Genomic DNA, 18,463 nt, shown 5'->3' on the forward strand with positions numbered 1-18,463 from the left:
TTGTGTCTATTAGATTGCAAGCGATTTTTATTTTTTATATCTATAATTGTATATTACATTCGCTTTCCTATTTGCTATAGCAAATCCAGCTAAATTTTTATTTTAAGTTTTCCTTAGTAAGTTTTTTTTAGTGTGTACTTTTTGAAGTTTCCTTTGACTTTTTGAAATTACCATTTTATAAACATTAATTATTGAACATCTTGAATGCATTGATTAAAAATTATTTTAATTGCAATTGTTTGGTATTTGTTTGCATCTCATAAATTCACACATTTCCATGTAAAACTCAAAACAGCAGAAAATGGAGAGCCACATCGAGACTGTTGTGGTCACTAGCACAGACACTCACTTTACGTCTATTTTTATTACAAGATTTAATATAATTTTCTTATACATTTATTCGATTTTATATTGTACTCTTAGTTAATCTTTTATGTTTTTACTGTAAGTGAAGTTTTTATTTTAAATGGAAGAAGGATAAATATTTATGTGTAGCGGTGGATAATGCTTTTGCAAGTCAGTTTTTTGGTAAACCAACAACAGCAAAATTCCAAGCTTATATATCACATGTTAAGCACGGCGTTGGATCAGGTGTTTAAAACGTGACTTCAATTTAACAGGGTTGAACCCTTAGTACTTGCAGTCAAAAAACTATATAAGAACAATTAATTCCATAGAGCCATGTTATGTAGAGTGTCTCGGACAGGGCATAAGTAAAATTGTTATTATTTTCAATGCAAATTATTAAATTGAGATTGAGAGCAAAAATAATATGTCGGTTCAAATTCCGGCATTAGAGTCGAAGTATTTTTGCCTCTGCACTAAGGCAAAGCAGTGTTGTTTAGTAATAAATTTCACAATTTGCGCCTTTTAGGAGCAAATGAATCCAATTTCAGTACAAATACAAAACAGTCTGTATAACATACATTTTCGGCATAGCCCGAAAAAGACAATTTTCCGTGCCCGAGATGTTCTACATAACTTGGCCCCTAGATGGTTTTCAGAGATCACTGATGATGGGTGTCTCTGAGTTTTTTTTTTGTCATTCATTACTACTCGTATTTATCCTTTTTCTTCAGAATTATATTTTTATTGTTGATTTTTTTTAAAAAAAATAATTTTATTAAATTATTCTTGAATATTTTTTTTTGTAATAATTTTGTGTACATCTTGCACTCAACACAAAAACCTCAGATACATTTTTGCTTAGCATTTTTGATTTCAGTTGTTCTCGAAATCATCAAAACTGTGCACATTTCTTCTCCTCATTTTCACTTTCAAATGAAATTTGCAGTTTGCTTTTACGACAAAGTATCTTTAACAAAACACTTACATAGATCTGGAAGATACATATACTCGTATTTGTTTGTGTGTAAATTGAAATGACTGCATTCGAAAACTCTTACGTATGAAATGCAGCATTTTATTTGGACATTTTTGAAAAGTTTGTATTTCAGAATTTTTTTTGAAACTTTCTCAAACTCCTTGTAATTTGTGCTCATACAATTTTTTCTTAATTACTTAATTAAGCTTACAGTTCTTTATGTACATTTTCTTTATAAAAATAGTTAAATTCTTTTACAATATAAACAAAAATGCTAACAACAAACAAACAATTTTATTTTCTTTCTATTTTTTCTTTACGAAATGCAATAACTAAAACAATTACCAAAAAATTGTGTCCTTAAAAAATGTTATTCTATTAATAAATAAATGACGACAAAAAATAAAAAAAATTTTAATTAAAACAAAAAATAATATTAAATTAAATTATACTTTCGAGTGGCTTTAACGTTCATTTTTTTGTAGAGTGAGTATCTAAAGGCAATTCAAATAAAGTAACTATTATATTATTAATTTCATAACTATTATAATTACATATAATTAAAATAAGTTCTTAATTTAATCTTTTGCTTTTTTCATTTCATTTATGATATTGTGTTTTTTGATCTTGAATGTAAATAACAAATACAAATATAAATATAAATAATATAAATATAAATAAAAATGTAAATGAAATTGAAATAATTTTTAATTTATTAATGAAAATGGAAATGAAAATTGAAATTAAAATTAAAATAAAATTTTGTGTTTGTGTTTGTGTGCGTGCGCGTTTAAAAAGTGTCCAATTTGAGTGAAGATTCTTACGATTATGTTTTTGGTGGTCGACGTAAGACCCCGCCTGCAACCACAACACTTAAGCTGACCTCACCTCCGATACGACTGCGTCCACAAGGTAAGTTATTCATTCGAAATGTGTTGCTGCAAAGCCTTGCTTTGTTGTTGTTAAAAATTATAATAAATTACAATTTTTTCTCTCCTTCATTTCTCTTTCAACTGCATTCAATTGCGTTCAATCTCAACGTTATTTTCAACTTCATTTACTTATCCTTAACTGCACAACTGCACTATGTATGGACTGCATTTAAATTTGGATTGGTTGGTTGGTTCAGATACTTGCAATCGTGGTGGTAACATAATTAACGGCCGTTTTTATCGTCATTCATTCAGTTATGCCCCGAAACGTTCGAGGCACGTGAACAGCGAACGTGACGCAAATCGTGAATCTAGATTGAGATGTCATGGCGAGGATGAAGCAACCCTGCGGCAATTGCTTCTCGAGTATGTATCGTGATTTGCTCTTCTTTCATTTTTTCCTTTCATTTATTTCATTTATTTCATGTATTTTTTCAAACAAATATTTACTAACTTTTTACTCGAGAATTTTGCATAAAGCATTTTATATTGTTTCCTTTTGGGTTTTTTTTTACTAGTGTACGAGTAAAGTATTTATTGTTTTTATGTATCATGTAAATTTTTTATAAAACCATAATTAAATATTTCATAATTACTATCTGCATTCTTATATACTACATTTCTCTTTTATAAAACATTTAGTTTAAAAGTAAGATAAGAGATAAATTAATTTAAAATTAAATGTTGAAATATGTGTCTCTTTCACATAATGAAACTTAGTAAAAAATTTAATAAAAACATTAATTGAAGTAATTTTTTAGTAATTTTTAAAGTTAACTATTATTGGCTCTCATATGTGCAGGTTAAACATAAACTAACATAAACTCCATGCCTATTTGTGCGCACTACACTGCGTATGAGTTACGTCAATATTCTAGAAAATTGTGCGACAATTTGATTCCAATGAATCAAATGGATATATTTTCTTATTATCGCAACTTACATAAACACACTTCTTCATGGAAAGCGTATACATTAAAAATTATTTAAACTTAATGTGAATGATTGAAGTTGCTTTATTTGAGAATATTTTAGTGGTAAAATGATTTTATTAATCGTTATTTATTTGCGTTAAAAGGTTTTTGCATCAAATATATATGTACCATATATACGACAAGGTGAAGAACTGATAAAGCTGTAGATATAGAGGATTATCTCAAATATTATGAACAGTTTAATATTAATTTTGGGCCCTTTTTCAACTGTGTCTTTATTTGAATCACAAATTAAATTGGATTTGTTTAAAGGTACTGGAAAGATCTGTGTAAGAGATAAAGCAGATAGCTATAAAAACTGCATATAATGTAGACACTCAGAGAACACATACTGCAGTGCATTCATATTTATCTGAATATTTTATGCAATATAAAAAAAGGGAGACATATTATCTACAAACAGTTTTTATTTGTCATTTTATTGGTCAAATAAAAAGCTTTTAGAATTTTTATTTTTATTAAATATCCAGGTAAAACCAAATAGCTTTTACGATTTAACATCTATTCAAAAATTCAAAATATGAAGTATTAGATTTTCCCATTTCAGTTGTCATTAAGCAAATACTTTACATTTTGTTAGGTTTCTCTAATGATAGTGATTAATACAGTTTATAAAATCTGTTTGTCTTTGAACAAAGTACCAAATCATACTAATAGTACCTTTTTTAGTTCAACAAAGTCCAGTTCAGAAAATGGACAAAATGAAAATTTTCTTAAATTTAAGATTAAAAGAAAGATATTATATAAAACATTTATATTTATTTTACAAAATAGCATTCTTGATCTTTAAAAAAAAATTGTTAAAATTACTACGTAAAAATTTAGTTGTTTCATTGTCAAAACATCGCTTCATTGAGAAGCGATCTCTATGTGTCAAGAAACTTTAATAACCGATTTAGTTCGGCATTCTGTTTACGAAGTGCCTCGCATTCCTTATCCAATTTTGCACGTTGTTGTAAGACTTGCACATAATGATTGAGTCCATGATCCAAGCACTTCCATAGGTTTTCCTTTTCCGGTGTAAAATAGGTGGAGAGCTGAGCCCAAAACTTTTCTATATCATGCTTTTGAACTTGTATTAAATTTGGTAAAGTCGATCGTCGCCTTATGTCGGCTCTCATTGCCTGAGTATATGGCGAAGAGTTGCGTACGTATTTTGCAAAACGATTGAGTGCAGTTAATGTAAATATTGGTTCCATTACTAAGTGATGGTCCACACAACCTTTTTTAATTTTGGTTGGTGCTTCAGTTCGGAGATATGTGTCTCTGCTGTCACCAATGAGGAACAGATCAGCAATGGCTCTTTTGCTCGGACCTGAAGAACAATTAGGACAGTAAGAATATGGTGTGAAGAATTTCGTCAAGGATTTTATCATATTTTCATTTTTAATACAAAGTGCTTTACATATTTGAGTAATGGTCACAAGACGTTGATCTCCTTCACCATACGGCTCCAAAGCTTTTAGAATATTTTCTTCAACTATAAAACCTCCACGATTCGAAAACTGTTTTAATGTTTCTAGTAAATTCTTCTTTTCCATTTCATCTAATTCAATGTCGAAAAACATGTCTTGTGTTTCTGGAGTCTTTTTTATTATATGTTTTGGTTTGTTAATATCGGTAAGATCGAATTCGGGGTTTTCCCATGGTAAACCTAACATTTGCTCATATATTACCCTCTCCACATTCATAATATCAGTGATTAATTTCTTCATTTCTTGAAAGTTTACAGCCCATACATTGTCGAAATTCGATTTATTGATCAGCTTCATCTGTTCTGCTTGCTTCTCTATATCATTAAGAGCGAATTGTAATACGCGGATTTCAGCTTTCATTTTCTTCCTTGCTGCTGCTGCTGCGATTTTGTGCTCGGAGACTTGTTTTCTGAGTATAAGGATATTACGTTTTACTTTGGCTACCCGTTTTTTCTGTAAAATATTAATTAAACTGTTTTCCTCGAAACGGTTTTGCAAAATTAAGTAATTATAATCGGTTATCTCGGATGTCTTTAAGAGTTGTGCTTTTGTGTTCTGTAGATCGCATTCCAAGTCTTCGGCTGCTTTTTCTAATCTAATTTTAATAGCATATGTTTCTCGTTCTTGGTTTTTCTGCAAATTAGTTAATTCGTGATAAAAAAGTTTACAATAGTCTGCTTCTTTTATAATTTTTTTTTGATTGTCATCCATGGACTGATCAAATATTTTTTCCCATTTCAATTTCCATTTATTTTTTTTCCTTTCATCTTTAATTGCTTCAATTAGAAGCTCCATTTGTTTTCTATATGAGTCTTTTATCAACTCTACTTGGGCATAAACTCGACTGGTGAAATGTTCAATATCTGTTTCTTTTTGTTTCTGATCTATGAAATATTGTTCATGTAACCGTTTGGAATGTTCTTGGCACTTTCTGATTAAAGTATCTTTACGATCTAGTATATCAGCCAATCGCTTCTTTTGTTTTTCTAATTCTACAAAAGTTTCATATGGTTCCTCGATATCTTTCAGGCTTAGCCATCTATTTTCAATGTCACCCATTTGATCTATCATCTGTAAACTTTCATTTTCAATAGTAGCTGCTAATTTATGCAGTTCTTGAGGTTCAACTACCCGACGCTGCGCCTCTCGTTGTTCACTTGCTACCCTAATGTTATCTAGTAATTCCTTACCAATTTTTAATAATGATTCAAAACTTTTGTCATTTTCTTCCAAACATCTTTCAATGCCCACCTTATCCTCTAGTGCTTCATCAGCTAGAGTTTTGGGTCCAGCTTTTTCCTTGAGGTTTGCAGCTTTAAATATGTTTACACGTTGTGTATCTAATTTGAAGTATGGAGAACGTTTCTCATTGCTAAGATCTAACAGGTTAAGTTTATCGGCAAGGTTTATTTGCTCTTCGTGAAATTCTTCGTGCAATTCTTCGTGCAATTCAGTTTGATCCAAGGAGCTGGATTCTTGAGAGATTTTATCAGGTTCAATGTATAATGTGGCTATTGATTTTATATCATCTGGATTAATGGTACTTTCACGCTCTTCCGATTGCTGTTCTTCCTCATTTTCTTCACTAGCAGATTGCAGTGCATTGACTTCACTGATTGACACACTCCATTCTTCTGAATCAACTGAAGCCAATATGACCTCCATGTTGAATAATGTAATGGCCAAATCACTATAAATTTAAATATAATAAAAACCATAAATAATGTATAAAAGCGCGTGCAAATTAAAAGAAAAAAAAAAAAAAGACAGAGAGCAAAAACCGGAAATTAAAAAATAAATTAAAAATAAAATGTCAAACAAATAAAGTAAAAATGTTAAGGAAAAAATATATGTTTTTACTTCCAATTGAAGTAGGCTAAGGAAAATTTGTTTTTAAATAAAGATTGGAAAAGCGATATGGGATAAAATATTCATATTTATGGCTCTTAAATAAAAATATCTCCGTACTTCATCTTGCGTTAAGCCATTTATGGATCAGTTGGAAAAAAATATGCATTTTCCATCGGTAAAACGGGGTGAAGTAAATGCATAGCCGGTTACAGACCAATTGGATTTTATTATACTTATTTATGAAACTGAACCCGTATTTTGTAATATTTTTGTTTAGTTACGAATAATGTGCTGAGTTCTCAGAAAAAATCCAATTTCTTAGTTTAAAACCTTTTCGTCTGGGTGGTTAAAAAGTTTCTGTTCTAATGCAAAACACTCTAATTTCACATGAAAAAGATTAACGTTTATACCGTCAGCTCGATTTTATTGGAGGGTATTTGTGTATGATTATTAAATCTCAATAAATATGCAATAATACAAGATTTCAAACATATATTAACTTTCATATGAAAATATTCGAAAACAATAGAAAATTGCAATATAATTTTCACCGAAATGTTCTAGCATATTTTCATTTACTTTATAGGTGTACTAGATAATGAAACAATCGTAGGATAAAATTAGATAAATATAAGGTAAATTAATAATAATGAAGGTATTTCTACTGCATCCATTGAGCTGAAGTTAATAGAAAATGCTTTAAGTAACTTTTAAAGGTTTTTTTAAAAAACTTTACTACTAAAAAGTTTTTATAAAACAATGTTTTGAAAACAATTATGACATTACCTTAAAAGTTAATGGCGAATGTAGGAGCACCAACGTTGAAAATCTTCTACAACGCTTTAACATATCATGAGAATTAATTCATGCAGGTAACTCAGTACATAGAAAATATTTTCTCACGGAACTTATTGTTTGCATATTAGAACTAAGTAATTAAAAAGAATATAATAAAGAAGCGAAATTCGCTATATTTCATTAACAAATTTATATAAGATTTCAGACATTTAATTTCGCTGGAACGCAATGCTAAGAGTGAAATACTGCCGTCCTTTTCAATCTTTTATTACTTAATTGTTGTACTAACAAGAGGAAGTAGTTTCTCTTTTTTTCTGTACTAAGTAATTCATTTCCTGCTACTGCTAAGCCATAGAGTAATATTTTTTGTAGATGCAGTTGTAATAGAAAAAAAAAGAAGATTGGAAAGATTTATTTATGTATTTTTCTATACTAACTAAGTCCCTTGTTCTTATTCAGGCTATTATGTTTTGTATATAGTATCTATCGCAATTATTCTATCGAAATAAATCCATCATATTGAAATAAAAGAAGGAACGTTGGAGTTTTCATTATTATATTATTCTACACTAAACTATAAACATCGGAGAACTCAAATATAATGCATGAAACTTTTTAAGAATTTTTGGGGTTTTGAATGGCCTCATAGGAATGGCCTTCAGTAAGCGACTAATATCATCTTAATAAGCATTCGTTTTACTCGAGTATTTGAAATAGATTTGTCCATAGCTATTACAGCTTATTTAGTGTCTTTTAGTAGAATTAAAGGTATAAGGTATATTAAAGTTAAGACTGCGGGTATATGTGAACAATTTCCAATTTCCAACAATTTTTCCAAGGACATTAGGCCAATTTATTTATGCAACCGCATTAATTAATTTATTTTGAGCGTAAGAATATATGAAGCAAAATTTTTTAATTAAATTTTAAATATGAAAGCCAATAATAGTTAAAAAAAACCTTTTTATGAAACTAATAATTAAATTCTTTAAATTTTCAGCAGTAAAAAATAATATATTTAAAAGCTTTCGCATAATTTTATTTAAAAATATTTGCATTATGATATATAGTTTAACTAATTTACTGCACCACATAAATTATTCATTTAGTTTAATTAAAATATTATCAATATTAAACAAATTTTATTTATAATTTTGTTCACGAATTCACAATCGCAAATTAGTTAATTTGAATTAAAGTGCAAAACATAAAATTGTCTGACTGACACAATTTCATATAATTTTTTCATTCATTATCTTTTTACCCATTCTCTCCTGTAGATATGCAATAATCGAGCAGGTCTCAATCCTCCCAAAATGTCAATTTAATTGAAATTAATATTTGAAGGTATCTTGTATACGGCCCGGTGTAATTTTTCTGGGCAAACGCGACATTCACCAAACTGCATAAATTAAAATAAAAAATTTATATTAAAAGCAAAAATATAAAAAATATAAAAATACATAAAAATGAAATTGTAAGCAAAAAAAAGTGATATAATTTATAACAAAAAACAAAATCGAAAAAAAAAGAAAAACAAAAACAAAACGAAAAAGAAAAAGAAACTTTAAGCATTTGGTCCTTTAAGTTGAATTGAAATTACAAAAAAAAAGTCCTAGAAAGGAGCAGGAAATATTTTAAGCTCAGCACCGAAAAAATTAAAAATAAATCGTCAAAATGATGGGCACTATGCCGCCAAGGTAGATATGAAATTTATTTAATCTCTTTATGAAAAACGATATATATTTTATATAGTTTATTTTAAATATTTGTTGAATTCATTACTAAACTTATTCATAAAAAATATTGTAAAAAAATCAAAAATAAAAAATAGCAAAATATTTCTTTTTAATTGATTTTTAATAATGAAACTATTTGAAATTTTTTTTTTCTTTGGCTCACATATTTTTCACTGTAAATATTTAAAATTTTTTTTGCGATATTCATCAATGGAATTTATTTCAAAAAATATTATTATTATTTTTTCAACAAATCGATGTTTGTATATATTTATTTTCATTAAAATTAAAATTATTTCACTGGTCGCTAAACAACCGATTTACAATATTTTTACATGTGAAATCACAACAAATCACTGCCATTTCTGTCTTTTCTGTCTTTTCTGTAACGAAAATATTTACTTACATACTTTACATACTTTTTACTATCTCAACACATCAAAGTGGAATGGTTCTCTCACCACTCAATGAGTATGAAACTGAATTTGTTAACTTTCTCATAATACTACATAAATATCATATTATATCTAATTTATCTCCATTTTATTCATTTTATTCATTTTTACTATAAACTTTAATTAATTAGAAATATCTTAACTCTTAAATATTTCCTATGCAAATAATGTATGTAAATATTTTACAATTCTTTTTAATCGAAAACAATTCATTCTCCATTCATCCATGCTGCTAATCTATTTTAAATTATTAACCTATTTACATAATCTCACAGATATGAATTTGGCTTTATTGTTCAGTTTTTGCATAATTTTAATATAAGCTTTAGGATATGAAGTCTTAGGTATGAAATTTTGAAAATATAGCTTTTTCTTTATTGGGAGATAATATGAATAAAGTAAATAAAAGTACAAAAGGACTCAACTGATAAATTCGTTATTCATTATAATGTTATGTATTAGATCCCTTTGAAGCAATTTATAATAATATGTTGACACAAAGTTAGCAATAACATAACTTGACGAATAGTCCTTGCGGAATTTTAAAAGCGTCAAGAGTTTGAGGATTATCCGCATAAACACGGAACTTTGCGTAACCCCACAGAAAATCCGTTTTGTGTCTAAATCGTATGATCTTGGTAGCCAATTCAAGATACAAAGTCAAAAAAGGATTCATTTTGTGAGTTGTGGTACCATCCTATGGAAATCATACATTCTCCACGTCGTTATTTTCAATTGTACTCATTTTTCTCCTTCCTTACAAGGTTGTGCCATTCGTTATAAGCATGACTTATGACACATTATTTTAACAGTGCATTGAACTGTACATAGCAAGAGCAGGCTTATTACTTTCAGTGACGAATCCAGTAGGAATTAGAGGTAGATTAAATTATTTTCAATCGGGCGTAACTTGCACAGTATGTTGTCAGTTCTCCATATTATGTTTTATAGCTTGATAATTAGGTTGTTTTTGGGGGATCTTTATAAATATATATTTTACACGTAGTCATTACTTTTATATCCATTTCTCATATTTCCTGTATATCGTTTTAATTATAATGTGACTATTTGCCTTCTACAAAACTGGGGAATCTTTATAAATATATATTTTACACGTAGTCATTACTTTTATATCCATTTCTAATACTTCCTGTATATCGTTTTAATTATAATGTGACTATTTGCCTTCTACAAAACTTATTGTCCTGCACTTCGACCATTAAAATGCGATTTCAATATAGTTACTGAAGATTTGCATTTAGTACGTATTGGTCTTATAGGCATGAATATATAATATATGGTATGATCATAATTTTAGTCTACAACCAACAAGTTTTGAATTGATTTCGTATAATTATCAGTACAAAAACTGTAAAATCAATCAGAATATACCATTTCAACTCACCGCTCTTAGCTAGTCCTGAACTAGTTAACGAAGAAAAGCCAACTTCAGTTATTTAATAAATATATTGACTCTTTTTATTTATTTTTATTGAAGCGAATAATAAAAATAATATGTTTCTAGTACTTTTCGTATAGAATTTATAGTACACCAAAGATCAAAAATAAAGTTTGAAGTGGTATATAATATTATCTTGAATTGATTATACATGTGTTTTGAATGCTGGTATTATGCTCTATGAGTGATATTTAAATATGATATGATATAAACAATTTTCAAGATATACCTCACTGACAAATTTTTTTTTTGTAGATTAAGATCTCTTAATCTTTTAATAAAGAAACTTGAAAGATATTTTAAAATGAGTTGCTTTTGTTTTTTAGATTAAAAAACTTAATATATTATAAAACTTTACTTTATTTATATTCAACTAATGAAAGTATCATTAGTTTTAAGTATTTGTAACATTAATATTTTAAGTATTGTAAGAACCTGTAGGGGGTAGTGGGTAATTCCGATAACGAATATCTATCTTAATATCTATTTAAAATTTTAGTGGGTTTTTAACATACACATATACGATTTATATACCCAAGTTTAGACAACTTCATGCCGAAAAAAGCTTATATTAAAATTTTAATAGCAACAATTTAATCATTTTTAATATTAATACTTAAAAATTATCATAAATTTTTTTTTAAATTATGAAATTATTATATAAATACATAATACCATATATAATATACACAAAATATGTTAAATGTATGTACGTAGCATGACCTGCTTTTATATTCTTATATATACTCTCTTCATTCGCTGCTTCATAGCTATTTGCATATTATTTCAATGCTAACCAAATGCTTAAAATAAAAATAGAAATATTACTAACATATATATTTTTAATTAAATTTTAAATTTTTTAATTTTATTTACATGACAATTAATAATACAGCAAATAACACTGCAGTATTTGTAAAAAAGCCGTGAAATTCACGAATGTAATTTCATTTTTAATTCGTGGCAGAATTTTTCAACATCAAATTTGCCTGGAGAAAGTATGTAGCGGGGAGAAATCAGTAATAATTAAAAAAATTAGTAAAATTTATATGCACTTCTCCTTAAAATAACTTTAAAGCACAAAATTTCTTTTAGTAATTCCTTTTATTTTATAAAAAATTTATAAATTTTAAATTGGTCTTTACGATTTTAAGAGAAATTAGCAAATATTTTAAATATATTGTAACTTAAGCAATCATTAAAGTCATTAAGAACGTCATTATTATTGCTAAACACAACAATTTCGTAAACGAAATTTTAGCAACTTTTTAATAGCAGTAACTAAAACTGAAAGCATAATTGTGAAGTAAAGTACACACGACACACCGAAACTGCAATTGTACAGGTGCATTAATTCCCTTTAAAACATTTGCACAATCGCACAGATACTCACATTTGAACACTCACAAAAGATACAAAAAAAGTTTGAAAATATTTTATGCAAAAGTCATTCTCATTCTTCAACTGTTGCATGTTTATGGATATTTTTTTATGCAATCAATTCTTTATTCATATTTTGTTTTCATTTTTATTTTTGCATTGGCATATTTTATAAAGTATCTGCACGTTGAATCTGTTTTGTATGCACTTCTCCTGACACTCTTTCTAGTTATACTTGTACTTATACTTATACTTATATCTTCTCACCATTCACCATGCACCATTCACCATCCACCATCCACCTAACATATCATCAAACCTTGAACTATTCTCATATTCAGATCTGTGACACAGCCAGTGTGTCGCAAATCTTCCATGTCATTAAGTGCAAAAGACGAAAGTGCATCCACTCACAACAACAAATGAAAACAAAAATCATTATACAAAGTCCTTTTCATTTCATTGCCGTTTTCTAGCTTCAAATCTCTATCCTTATCGATGTATTTGTTTGTGCGTTAAAAATTTTGTATTCAAAATCAGATATTATTTATGCATTTAAATTCAAATTCAAATTCGATATGAAAATTCGAAAAAAATCAGTAGAAAATTTATGAAATTTATGAACTTAACAACTTTCCAACCAAACTAATTGGCAAATGTGGCCTTTCACCAAAATTTTAGTCATACAATTTTCATGGAATTTCAAAAAATTTATTTTGCTTTGGTTTCCTCCTAGTCATTGTGCTGTGCCTTTGAGTTCACGTCCACATAACATTTGACATAAATTCGTATTTCGTATTTCAGTTTTAGTTGAGAATTTTTCAATTTTTGTATAAATTTTTAATTAAATAAATTATTTACAATGTGTTATAAATTTGTATAAAATAATTTTTATTTAACGAAACAATATTAAAAAAAAATAATTAAATAAATTGATTTAAAATTTTAAATTACTAATTAAAAATTAAAAATAAATTTACAAAAGACTATATTAAAATATTTTATTTGAATAAATAAATTTTTTAGGGTTATTAATTAATAAATAATAGCGCTTGCAAGTTTGGTGAATGTCATAAATGCCAATTGGTTCCGCTGGAATTGGTTAATTACTTCTAACAAATCAAAAATGGGTTGAGACCGTCAAAATATCACCTCAATCTACAGACAATGAGCAATACACGTATAATGATTTATTGTTTTTTGGTTGTATATATATATATAATTACATATATATATTTATATATACATTATATAAAATAATTCAAATAAATTGGTACAAAACATTATATTCATATATATAATAAATAATTTCTGTGCAAGTATGTTTGTGACTAAGAGAATCACAGTTTGATAACAATATGGTATGGAACTATTTTAATAGCTTTCCAATTGACTAATTAGATATATTTTATATAACACTCACTTCGTAAACTCAGAAAAATATGCTCTAATCACATACTATGAAACATATTTAAATTGACCTGATCATTTTGTTAGAAAGATTTCAACTCATGTGGTAAAGAAGATATGAAAATCAACATATGGTATGGTTGAACCAACATGAGATTTAGTTAAAATCAAGTTTTTCTGAGTGTAGATACATATTTAAAATAATAGTTTATACCAAGTCTGCTTGGTATAAACAATGAACTCTGGCAAAAACTCTACATATATTAAAAAAATTATATTTGCCTTCATCAAGTCAAAGTTATATCTTCTGCTTCGAAAATATAAAAGTCCCTACAAACTTTACGAACTTTTCTATTCCTTAACGAAAAATAAGATGCTTTTTAAGGGAATGTCTTGCAGTTGACTAAGGTTCTCCAAAAAATTAGTCCATAGGAGTATACTATTATAAGTCTGGTTTCTTATATAAACCATACTTTTATATATATAAAAGGAATAGGAATATATATATGATAGAGAGTTTAATAGCATTTCGAACCTATGAAGAATCAAAAGATGTTTTTCAGGTTAATATCTTAGTTGACTTAGATCCTCTAGAAAATTAGTTCATAGAAGAATGCTTTTGCAAATTTTGTAAACCAATGTGTTGTCAAATAAAATTTAGAAAATTTTCTAGCATTTTGAACTTGTGATGATTCATAAAATGCTTCTAATAGACATATCTTACAGATGACTAAGATACTCTAGAAATTAAGTTTATAGCAACACATATGCACATGTGTTGAACAGTGACAAAAAAGATGATAAGTAATTTCCTCACATCTGGAGGGACTTTGTACCAGTTGGTTTGCGTGGTTACTTGCCATACGGGCTACATAACATGATGCTCTAAACACACGTATTAAGTAATGTGCCCCTTAAACACTGATAACAATAAAAGCTATCGTTTGGATGTAACCTTCTCTTTGGTGAGGAGTGGTGCTCATAGCAGCCTCTTCTGTTTCTTACATCACTGTAACCAGTTGAGAGAATGCAACTGCCTATCGAGTGAAACCATAAATCCTGACACTATTCCTGTGTTACTGTAGCTGTTAACCATAGCTACTACGATATTTCCGTGTGGAGCCAACTCAGTATCTAGGACACTTGATAAAATGTCAAGTTTCCATGACATTGGGTTGACAACCGAAGTTGTGGGCATCTGGATCTAAAAAATAATGCAGGTTGGTGCTTAATGGATTTTAGTTATCTTTTATTGACAGGCATGTTTTTCCTTGGAAATATTCTAAGACGTATTTCAAAAGGATACAACTGAAGAAAATGTTCAGTCATTTAATTGCCTGGAATAGTTTTTTAAACGATAGTGAGCTGTCAGCAATTGCATCAAAAGACTCTGTTTTTCTATTGTAGACAGGTCAAGTTCTTTGCAGATATTTCTTTATCATTCTTCTATTGTCTATCTTGTATTTAACAGTTCTATACAGAAGAAGTTCATTATTTGTTTGTGTAATGTTAGCGGCACTTTCAGTTTATTCAGTTGCTCCGAAAGTGCTTCTAAAGTACTTTAGTTACAATTGCTAGCAATGCTCCTTTATTGAGAAACCAGTGAAGACAAATATTCAAGCATTTCGACATTTTGTTCAGAGATTTTTATTGGAACATTTTTATTGTAACGTGAATAAAATAAAGCCCAATACTTCAAACACGAACCAAAAAGTTATTATTTTATGTCGCATATGTGGGATGTTTGTTAGCCTTTGGGATATCCATCATAGACCGCCAAAGTTTAATGCCGTAGCCTGCCAGACCTGAACGTTTGCATAAAAAGTGTTTAATGTGAATTTTTCTTCTCTTAATGTATTTAATAATTAATTTTCAAATATTAAAATACCTATTTCCAAAAGCGTTATTGTAGAACACTGCTTCCTTCAAGTTTAATTGAATAGAAAGTATCGATTACTTTTAGCTTAAACTAGTTTAATGCAATAATTAGGTGTAACGTAATCTTCTTCCATTTTAGATTACCATAAACACCTACCATAATATTATCTAACATTGTCTTAATAAATTCCTCTGTTCACTCATTTCTTTTATATGTGAAAACTAATAATTAAATTATTTTGTTTGGTCTGAAACCAATTTTATCAAGTACATTGTAATGGATCCTTTATATTAACTGAGAGTATTTATGTTTAATGATGCCTTAAGTAGAATTTACACTTTCAACAAAATATTTGCTTCAGCAACTTCCACAAAATCATGCCGATTCAGTATCCGAGTATCTGAGTATCTGTTCATAAAATATACACACTCATATATACTGATATATCTGTACTTATTTTAAATATTTACCTAAATACATAGATATGCAGAAGCATGTACCCAACTACTTAACATGAATAGAAATTAATAAAGTCAAGTGCAGTGTAGTGTATTGTGCGGATATGCATTTTGTATTTCTGCTGTTTACATACAGGCAGCCATGTGTGTGTTAGAGGATTTGTATTGGCGATGATGCACTAGCTCTGTAAAATGCAGCAGCAGCAGTACATACTGAAGTTGCCATTGTTTTAACCTACAACATTATCCACAACTCATTTCATCTTAAGATACAAATGATGCGCTCGAACAATAACAAAGTAAACAATGTGCTTGCATTGTATTTGGATGCATTAAAAAATAATATTTATGATTACTACTCGTTGATGAGCGGGTAGACGGGGAACGGCTATTTAACAGGCATTGGGGCGCTGGCTGAATATGTATGGAAATATGATTATTTCGGTTAGAACGGATAGTGTAACTTTATTGTTATATATTCCGCCTTTTGCGTCTATTGTTCTAAAGTTTGAAAGCATGAAAATGAAATGGTGATAGAATGTTGACATCAGCAGTGATAATGCTCATGATTATGTGCACATTTCTATATTACCTTGTAAACTGTAATGAAGACGCAACATATTACACAACACAACGCACCATTACACAATATGTCAGAAGTAACATATTGCGGAATAGACTTCGAGTTTGTCAGTCTTAATGTGAACTGTCATCCATATTTCGCTACTTCAAAAGAAGAAACCAAAAACTCTTTCAGCGGTTTTGTTTTGAAACTTCTCCTTAAGATAAATTTGAAATGGAATTGATGTTCTCGTACAATGTTTCTGTTTCTGTTTCTGTTGTGTTTCTGTGACAATAGAAGTCATTATCAGCTGCGCTAATGTTGCAGTTGCTCATACAGAAAAACCATTAAAAATTCGTGATGTCAAGCAGTTTCTCAAGAAATGTGGCATAACACTTTCTTTACAGCAACTTTCTTTTAATAATTTTGAGTTTTAGATAAAATAACAATAAATAAAGTTACGACAAACAAATGTCGGAAATTTCCTGTTATATATTTTCTTTCACTTTTGTTTCATTAAAGACGAAGTTACATCAAAAATATTTTATTCAATTACAAAGTTTTAAAAAGTTTACGTTGAATTTATTTGTGCCATGCGAAAGAGTTTAAATTTCATATTTCCGAGTCCAGCACAGTCCAATGTTAAAAGCTGGCGTCGAACTTTCAACCTCTCAACTTCTCAACAGCTGCTTCACATCTCAAGCAGAAGTTGTTGACGCTTTTGAAAAACAATGACGGAAAGGAAATCTCAGCAAATGCATTTCTTATTGTTGTTGCAAAATTTATAGCTGCAGTTGTTATTGCTGCAATAGATATTAAGTAATCTTTTATAAAGAGGTTTTCGAACAGAAGTGAAACAACAACAAAAATTTATTTTTTAAATTATTTTAATTAATTGAATTTTTGGCTGACCATACAGCTGTTTCGAGTATTGCCAAATACCCTTCATCAGTGGTCTTGGAAATAATTCTTGTATTTAATTATTCGTAAATAATTATTTTTGAGACTGCAAGTACCAGGAATCGAACTCGGGTCCTGCCAAATGTGAAGCTCAGAATCAATCTTTTATGCAAACGCAAATACCCGTGAAATACGATTAGAAACAAATACAAATACAACAACCATAGTACAATACACATACATATACATATATGGAGCAAATGTGAAGCATTCGATTCAATGGAACAAGGATGAACATATTAAATATGCAACAACAACAACAATGCTGCACTTGCTATTAAAATAATGTCCTTATCATCGAATTCAGTTATTGTCATATTACCATTGTAGCAAATGGTAATGTCTATTGTTAGCCCCCTTCGCTACAGTTCCCATGCTAAGGCAGCTGCTGTTTCATTTATTGTGACTACTCAATGACTATTGTGACTATTGTGACTGTTGTCATTTATTGTTATTTGCTTTTGTTTTTCTTTTTGTTTTTGTTTTGTTCAATCGTTCAACGGCTGCTGCTGATGGGCAACCAAACAAATACAAGCTTTGTTACGCCTCCTGCTGTTTGCATATACGACACACACATATATATACATATGTGTTATGTATATGGATTCTATATGGATTCTGCTGCAAGTGAAAGTTAATTCCCCTGCCTCTAGTCTCTAACCAAGCGGGTTGGTTGCTGTTCAAATCAGGCTGTTGCTCATACGTTTCACATGCAAAACATACAGAACATTTGGAACATTCAGAACATTTTGAATTTTTTATCCTTTGACACATGAATTTTTGATC

At 28.8% G+C, this 18,463-nt stretch overlaps 2 protein-coding genes across 2 annotated transcripts in view; one reads left to right on the forward strand and one right to left on the reverse strand.

Annotated features, from left to right (window-relative positions):
* LOC119671108 (glucose transporter type 1) overlaps nucleotides 1-18,463 on the forward strand; it is a 74,600-nt gene that overhangs the window by 25,980 nt on the left and 30,157 nt on the right. The window contains 2 exon segments of the mRNA XM_038081622.1: nucleotides 2,123-2,236; nucleotides 2,454-2,622. Of these exon segments, the coding sequence (XP_037937550.1) occupies nucleotides 2,123-2,236; nucleotides 2,454-2,622 (283 nt within the window).
* Nucleotides 4,031-6,484, reverse strand: LOC119671109 (dynein regulatory complex protein 1 homolog). Its single transcript, XM_038081623.1, has one exon. It carries the CDS (start codon nucleotides 6,389-6,391, stop codon nucleotides 4,118-4,120), a length of 2,274 nt encoding a protein of 757 aa, XP_037937551.1. The 5' UTR covers nucleotides 6,392-6,484; the 3' UTR covers nucleotides 4,031-4,117.

The sequence above is a fragment of the Teleopsis dalmanni genome, chromosome 1, assembly GCF_002237135.1.
Source record: "Teleopsis dalmanni isolate 2A chromosome 1, ASM223713v2, whole genome shotgun sequence".
Lineage (NCBI taxonomy): Eukaryota > Metazoa > Arthropoda > Insecta > Diptera > Diopsidae > Teleopsis > Teleopsis dalmanni.

Excerpts from the sequence above, each read along its gene's own strand:
- LOC119671109 (XM_038081623.1), bottom strand. The coding sequence starts at position 6,391 with ATGGAGGTCATATTGGCTTCAGTTGATTCAGAAGAATGGAGTGTGTCA.